An 8,639-nucleotide genomic window follows, 5' to 3' on the forward strand; every position below is an offset into this window, starting at 1 on the left:
AAGCTTGGTAATGAATTTTAACACTCCGGCGATAGGTGTCGCTACTAGTCACATGTCCAGTATTGTTTGGCTCGACAAAAAAAACACTAAATTATAACCTTTCAACGTTACAAAAAAACTATTTTATTTTCTTATACATTGAGATAAGGATTACGCTTACGCTTAATTTGATGAAAGTAAAACAATAAATAAAAGTATTATAGGTATAACTGTGTGTTTCATTCACCCTAAGAAATCGTTTTGTATTATTTTCGCGGGCAAGTAAGCATCGCATAGCGCGGCCGCCGTTGGAGCTAGCGCCTCTATTTCTGCCTTCGTACCGCTAGAAAGCATCACTGACAACTCTTCTCTAATGCGCAACCCTAAAACATATAGAATAGGATTTCTTTAGAACAGCTTTTCGATGAAACCAGATATGTGGTTGTTTCCTACCAAGAAGTTTAATGTTGTCAAGAATTGAAATTGTACATTCAAATAGATTTTTTATGTAATCTCAAAATCTGAAGACTACCGTCGCATAATTGTAACAGATCTAATCAGTAAAGATTAGTGAAAACTTTACTTTCCTTTCCTCGCTTGCTAAATACTACACAAAAAATCAAAAAATTTAGTCTTTATTCAGAAAATTAGCACGAGCATCTAAATTTTATGCTTATTGGTACCTAAGCAGTAGGATCGGTATAAAAAAACCTTAGAAAATGCAATATAAAAATAAGCCTCTATACAGATGAATAAAGTATTCTTATCTTAAAATAACTTCCACTTACCAACAGGAGTTTCCAAGTAAGGTCTTTTCATTAAGTTCCTCAGTTTCCGTTTATCAAGTTCCGTGAGAGGCAAGCGTGCCTCATTAGAAGATAGTGTCATGACGTCACTGTAGCGGGCTCCCAACAATAATAGCGAAGTGCAGGCCAGAGATGATGACAAGTGACTTTGAGCCTAAAAAAAATTTTAAAGGTTTTATTTTTTCCGAATGAATGGCTATCATACATACATCTTGGACAGTCTTTAGAAAAACAACTAGAAAGTTACACAACCAGTCTTACTAAGGGATATCGTTTTGCCCAGGTAACTGGGTTGAAGACGTCAGATAGTTGCTTATTATAGCACTGGTACCTGGTACTTCTCTGCATTCGATTAGACTGGAAGCGGACCCCAACATAGTTGAGAAAAGGCTAGGATAATGATGATATTATCGAAATTAAGAAAATTGTCCAGAAGCAAAAGCTATTTTTTATTGTTACAATTTCAGCATTTAGTAGTGAAAGGCAATGCATTATTTGTTCCAATTACAGCACCAGCAACAAACAAAAAAAAAATATAGCAGTCGTTGCAAATGGTATATTTGCTACGAATATAGAACAAAGAATATATAGACACATACTTATAAACTTATAATTATTAAGGAAAAGGCTCTACATCAAATTTGTGACATTTTGCACTTACCAGTGACCCATATTTATAGGTGAGGAATATTTCGTAGCCGTGCGGGTCGCCGTCAACCAACGCGAGTGCTTGTAGCCGTAGCTCTGAACACAAACGACAAAGCAGTTGGCGCGTGCAAACGTCAGGATAACCTTTGCCCTAGAAGCGAAAAGTAATTACAACAAAATTATAATAATGGCAATTTTGAAAGAAGATCGAAGAGGTTAAACTATTTTTCTATTATTATTACCTATTGATTTTCTCGTACACTCTTGATGAGGCGATCCTCTCGGTCATCCGCTTAAATTAATGCATTTATGCAAACGAAAAGCCGATGTACATCAAGTATCACCATTTCAAATATTCCTAATTTAAGAGGTGGAAGGAACGTTGAGCATAGTTTTAACATACAATTACCAATATATATCAGCTATAAATCATCTCATTCGTTCGTCAAACTATTATTTCAGATTAATGAAACAAAACCAAAACAAATAGATTGTGTAAACAAAGGAAGAACGCAGATACAATTGAGGTTATATTTTTTTTTCTCTTCTCGTTTAGCATATAAATAAAAGTGACGAAGAACTCGTTCCTGGTTAATTTCCTAGCATTAGCATGCAAAAATAAAGGCTATAAGTGCTGTAACAGCTGGCGTTATTATAAATCCAGTTTCATGTCAACAAGATAGGAATCGTATGATTATGTCAAATCATCGGTCACACTGGCTCAGGTAATTTGCATAGTTTATTATACAAACATTGATGAAGGATGTAATAAACAGTTCATTTTCATAGAATACATTATAAAGTGACGATGTACAAGCCATTCATTTGGTATCTATTAGAAGGACCCTGCGGTGGATTTTATAAGCGGTTTGTAAGATTAGTTAATTTTTGTAGATTTTTGCATAAATCGAATTGTTTTTTGATTCCACTGTAATTTAATGTCTTAACCGCTTTCTGGGTACATCGTCTAACATAGCAATGAGAGTTATAATACTATTTTGCGAAAAAAAAATACTTGTTTCCATTTATTAGATTGCATCTTTGTATAAGAAAAAAATAGAGAAAAGAAGACACTTACCGTAATTATAATAACTGGGCCAAGTCGGACCAGAGCGCCTTCATCCAAAAGTTTTTGAAATATCGCATCCTTTTCCACAACTAGTATATATTTCGCCGTTGATTTAAACTCTCTTATTCCTACTATATCTTGAGGGATAAGCACTCCTGTTAAGGAACCACAATCAAAACTCAGTAGGTATATTATCGTAATAGGTAATATTGTACTAAGAACAAGTGAAGACTTAATACAAAAAGCGCTTTCCGCGGTACAAAGGTGTCTTCTATTTGAAATTTTATTTGTTTCGCCATATGTAAATAAATCATCAAGAAATACTCCATTCCATTACATGTTATCTTTCTTTAGTCAATCTTTAAATGTACAGCTGAATTGAAGAATGACAATTAGCAAAATGTCGCTCTTATTTTATGCTGTCATTGTCAAGTAGATTGTAGAAAGAAGTAGAAAGGCATTTAGGATGTCACTTAGTTAAGCATACTAAAGTGTTGTTCTTGCGTTGACATCATCAAGTTTAAACATTAACATTTATACATATATATCGGTTTTGACCAAAGCTTACCGCCAGCGGACATACAGTCTAGCACACTACCATCCCTGTGATGCAATGTCAGAGGGCCAGCGACTAATCCCTTGGCTGTGGCCACGATACCCAGGCTCCACGGAGGAGTCTCCAACAAACAGCACACGTCCCTCACTGCTACATCCAAGTTGGCCTGATTCCGAAGTCTGACAACATTCTGGTAGAAGAGTTCGCTATGCCAAAAATGATCGTTTAATAAAAAGCAATTGAATAATTTAATTCTATCGGAATGAAGACTGAATTTTCTGTTCATTGGGGCTTTAGTGATCAGCTTTAAAAAAAAATCTAAGTTATCTAGTAAGAGTCACTTTTATGTCCGAAAGGTAGTAAAAAGTTACCGAATCTAATCTCATTACCTCAAACAAAATAATCTGGTTAGGCTTACCGTCTTGTAACCGTCAAATTCTTAGAAAGCAATTCGTGTACTTTTGTTAGAACAAAAACAATAGTATTGAATCTGGTTTTGTCTTCACTATTGGAATAACAGAGCTTTGTCTTTTTGGCTTCGTTAAAAGATTTCAGTGTCACTCTGAAAATATTCTTAATTTAATACAAGTCTTGAGTACTCTTGAGGCAGTATATTTTTTTAGTGTTATATTGGAACACATCTTATATTTATTTAAAGAAGTCGAATATATGTATGTGGAATATGTTTTCCCTTACCTCCATACCAAATTTTAACGGAATCGGCAAAGCCGAAAGGCGAAACAAAATTAAAAACGTACACATACTTTCGCATTAATAATATTAGAGTCATGAAACTTTTAAAAATTTTAAGTCAATGGTTTACTTCATGAGTATTCTTACCGATCTAAGTCATAAATACAATTACTCCACAGTTTCTGGTTTCGTATAACAAACTTAGGCTTTTGTCCACTTTCCGCGCTCTTGTTGATATCAGTTAAAACGTCTTCCACTCTTTTGATAAGAGATTTTCTGACATCATTTGTCTCTTTCAAAATGTCATGTGAGGCTTTGGTCGTAGCTGTCAAAATATTGTAGCTATTGTTATCAACATACCTAAAACTCTACATTATAATAATTTGTTTTATCCAACTAACTTACATTCTTTTGCCAATGTGCCTTTTAAAAGTTCTTGAACTTCAATGAATTGTATTTTTCGATCAGGAAGCGACTTAAGCCCAGAAGCATTAAACAGTTTGGCTTGACTACAGCAGAGCTTATCAATCGCCGCCGCTAACTTAGCATCTTGTTTGTACACAGACTTTGTATTCAACCGCAAATCCTTTGTGAATGCCAGCAAATCAGCATTCATTAACTCCATCCTAAAAATGACGTTCCAAGCTACCATTCAAGAGAAAAATAATTGACAAACAATCCCAATGGAGCCGTATTAAAGTAAACCACCGGTAAAAGTGACGATGATCCCTACCTACCTAGTGGCGAGATGTTTATCAACCGCAAACAATAACAGCGTCACAAAACAGTGCTCGTAAAAGGGCCAGGAGACAATAGGGCAGCTCCTCAAGTGTTTTTATAGCGAAGTCGAGCGAACAAGCGAACGGGACAAAATCATCGTCGGTGGCGCATCCGACTCGCGCTCATTGAAAAAATGACACAATAGATTTAATCGAGAGATAGTAGAGGCAGGCGTCTCAAGGAGCAGATGACATGCCGTGACGACCTCACAAAGGGCGTGAAATGACGTCATAATAGCCTCGAATTATCGCCCCCTCTGGTCTCAGGGCAAATATTTAACAGCAGTCTCGTTTTTGTCCTCCTTCTTCGGCAGGAGATCATAAATAACAGGGTTACGGCAGACAAATGATGCGGACCGTTACCGCAGCGCTTTGTTACACGGTGACATATTGCAACGAGCTGATGTTTATGTCTTATTATGGATGCCGGGGTGAGTTATAGCCGGCCGACGGATTTCTTAGTAAGTGCCAACTTAGTTGTACGAACGAGTTTGAATAGTGCACCTGATAGATTAGCGAGTTTGATTTATAATGGAATAAAAAAAAACGATTTTCGTAAGTTTATTCTCTAAACAAATTACAGTAAAACCTTAAACTTAATTTTATTACATACTCTACAAAAGGTATCAACCTACTAAATTAAGAAGCAAATTAAAAAAAAACTAATAAATGTATTCTCGTTCAAAGTAACACAAATTCACATGATCTACGCGTTAGTAATTCTATAATTCCGTAACTCCCTAGGCATCAGTCATACCGTTTTAATTAGGTACTTGAGGTGTGAGAAACTAACTACTAAAAACATTTCCCATTGGCTCCCCGAGGCGCGTCGATAGCATCAGCGGGTGACAGCCCGCACAAATACCATACAAATTGCTCGATAGCTCCTTCAAATTGATTGTTGCAATTATTCGGCGAACCCTTTCGCGACGTCGCGACCACGGGGAGGTGAGAACGCACTTATCTATCGGTTTAATCAGAGTCGCGAACAACCCAACTCTTTGACAACGGTGTGAAGTAACAATCCGCTAGATCCGCAGTCGGGAGGTCGCCGCGGGCATGCACCCGGTTCGCCATTATTTTTTAAGATCTTACGATTAAGATCTGATAAGGTAACCGTTTCTTGTTATGATTTATAATTGACACGAAGAGTTTAACGAGTGTTTATTTTTAAACCCATCTACAAAGCTGTTTTTTTTTTAATTTAACGTGTATGTATTTAACATATTTCAGTTGAACTTCAGTTTTATTATTGTCTCTATTTATAATGGGTATAGTATATCACAATCATAATCTTAGTATAAATTGTAAATATATTCGCGAAAAAAAACATTATTTTTTCCAAAACCGACTCCCATCAAATGAACCTCTAGAGCGGTCACCAGAGCGGCAGTAAAGTCTACAGTTATAAAAATAGGAAACAGTGTTGTTTCATTGTGCTGGCACGAGTGGACGACGTCGGCAGCCGCGGGGCGCCGCGCCACAATGGACCACCATCGCGGTATCTCCATCCACGATAACTTACCGCCTAATTGACTGCTCAAACGCTATTTTAATACTTTGTTATTGGATACCGATTTATATGGATCTCATGATCGGCTGTGTGTTACAAATAACAAGATTTTATCGCAAGTTTTGTAAAAGAAATGTTAATAATTTGTGCAAACCTACTATACGTTTAGTTCATATTGAAAAATCGTGATTCAACCTCAATTCTTCTCGAACCTAGAAAAATCCGAATTTAAGACAAAAGTAAGTTAAATCACTTTAGAAAACACTAATATTATCTGCAAATATAGTGATGGGACAATTATCAATGAAAAACAAAGCTATAACCAAAATCACTTATAAAACCGCGATTATTTTAACAAACACAAAGAAATCGTTTATTCACATTTAAGTTACAAGTAACCAGTAGCATTGCCCACATTCCCACACGCGTATTCGCGGTATAGCAATAGTTTCTCAAACAGAAGTGGCTACTTATGCTTTGTCTCCAAAACAAAGCTAACAATTGCTTGAAACGTATAGAAATACGTCTGTAACATTATTTGTTACTGAAGAGGCCAAATCTGAGGGTCCATTTAATTCATTGTTAATTATTGTTTCTCTGTAAGTGATCGGTGCTGGATTTTATTGCTCAGAAATTTTGGTGTGATAGTCCGTGATTCATTTCTAATGATATTTTAATTTGGAAACATAAATGCCAACATCAGGAGACAAAAAGAACAATTCATAACAAATTATTGGTCAATAACCTAACTTAACCTAACATTAAAAATTATGATAGGTACTTAGGCTAGAATCTACTCAAAAATCTAAAATTACTAATCCATAAAATATCGGTAGCCCGCGATTTAGTAATCAAAAGTTTTGAGTGTTTAAAACCATACATAATAACAGCATCGTCACCGGTCGCGGCAGTGAAGTGGCGTCCCGTCGCGTACCAATATTGTCGGGGCTGTTCCGTTCCCACCCCACTTCACCCTGCAATCTGCTACCAGGGACATTTACATACGACAAAGCGACTGTCACCCATTAAACTGTATAATTACAATACATTAGATTTATAGACGAAAAACAATAGCCCTCAAGTACATTCAACCCTTTTATTAAACAAACACTGTAGCGACGAAACGCAATGCTCATTTAGGGGGTAATTAATATCAAAGTTCTCATAATCCCCAGCAATTAAAAACGCTTTTATAATTCAATCTGAAGCAAAAAATAAATGATGTGACCTTTATATTGTTTTGTTCTTAAACTATTTCACAGCGTAGAGTATTTGATGCAAAAAGTATTATATTATCTAATGTTTGTTTACAAGCACCCGTTTAAATCGATCAGAGTCAAAATATGATGTTAATTCCTAACTTATAAATGCCATTAAAATTGCACCTTAATTAAAGCTTAATAGAGCCAACTAAGAAACATATATCATGTATACACACACACACACACAGCAAATAAAAATTTAAGTAACCACGCAGCGGTCTAATTAAATCGAATGAAAAATCCTATAGGTGTACGCACGTACAACAATAAAAATGCCAATAAATACTCATCAGGTTTCATAGAATGTTGTCACTTTTATAAGGAAAACGTCGATATTTATTATTTTTTTATTCTAATGCGATTGAGATTCTGCGTGTGCGGCAATAGAAGTCGCAAGCAGGTGCCAGGCCAGCTGCATTCACACGAACTAAATCTAGACTTTTCTATTACATCCTAGTTCAATACACTGTATTAGATATGGAGCTAGTTTTTTCTAGTTGTTTAATAACCAGTAAGTATAATGAATAAAAAGGTGTGTTTATTATAAGACGAAGGAAATCTTTAGACTAGATACATACAAATCTACATACATTAGCACACTGTTCAGTCGGGGTTAGTTACACCATTTAAAGATGAGCTTTGATATTTTTGAATTTGTTTATTTACGAATAACAAATAGAATAAAATTATGTTTTTACTTACGATGCGGTTTCTTGGCGATTAAACTGTAATCCTCTCCTAAAAAACTTAATTTTAACAACTTCCACAACTATACACTTGCGCAGTGAAAAATATAAAGTAAGTCAATGAAACAGATTTAAAACAAAACTGAAATTCGATACGGTATAAGAATTTGCTTAGCTCAATTATGTTGTGCATTTTAGCGCCATGATTTAAATTTAGAATGGAATATTTTTAAACATAAATATATGTAATAGAAAGAGATTTTATTTCATTTTTATATTTTGATTTTTAAAACACAAATTATATTAAATTCACTTTTAACACACACAGAACTGTAAAATATAATTTAGTTAAAATTCTACCCTTTTAATAAAAATACAACGCAGCAAATGAGACTGGTCAAATTTAAAAAGAAAGAATTAATTTAAAAGAAAATTCCATCAAATTATTTTTTTATCATAATTATTTAGAAACGAGTAGGTATTTAAATATTTAATTTCCATCCAATGTTAGCTTTGCTTTTAAAACGAATGCTATTAATGTTTATAACACGTATTTGTTTATTTACATTGATCGAAATAGCAATACCAGTCCGTGACAAGTTCAACCACCCACAATGTTAATGCGTTTATCGTATTGCGATGTCCCGG

At 34.9% G+C, this 8,639-nt stretch overlaps 1 protein-coding gene across 1 annotated transcript; it reads right to left on the bottom strand.

Moving 5' to 3' along the window:
• Window positions 1-197: 197 nt before the first annotated feature.
• Window positions 198-5,089, bottom strand: LOC113501283 (meiotic recombination protein SPO11). Its single transcript, XM_026882389.1, has 8 exons — window positions 4,157-5,089; window positions 3,899-4,076; window positions 3,477-3,620; window positions 3,071-3,264; window positions 2,512-2,657; window positions 1,447-1,584; window positions 768-939; window positions 198-362 (listed from the first exon to the last, which is right to left on the bottom strand). The coding sequence occupies exons 1-8, from the start codon at window positions 4,401-4,403 to the stop codon at window positions 223-225; spliced, it is 1,359 nt and encodes a 452-aa protein (XP_026738190.1). The 5' UTR covers window positions 4,404-5,089; the 3' UTR covers window positions 198-222.
• Between the last annotated feature and the right edge of the window lie 3,550 nt (window positions 5,090-8,639).

Source organism: Trichoplusia ni, chromosome 15 (genome assembly GCF_003590095.1).
Source record: "Trichoplusia ni isolate ovarian cell line Hi5 chromosome 15, tn1, whole genome shotgun sequence".
NCBI classification, from domain to species: domain Eukaryota; kingdom Metazoa; phylum Arthropoda; class Insecta; order Lepidoptera; family Noctuidae; genus Trichoplusia; species Trichoplusia ni.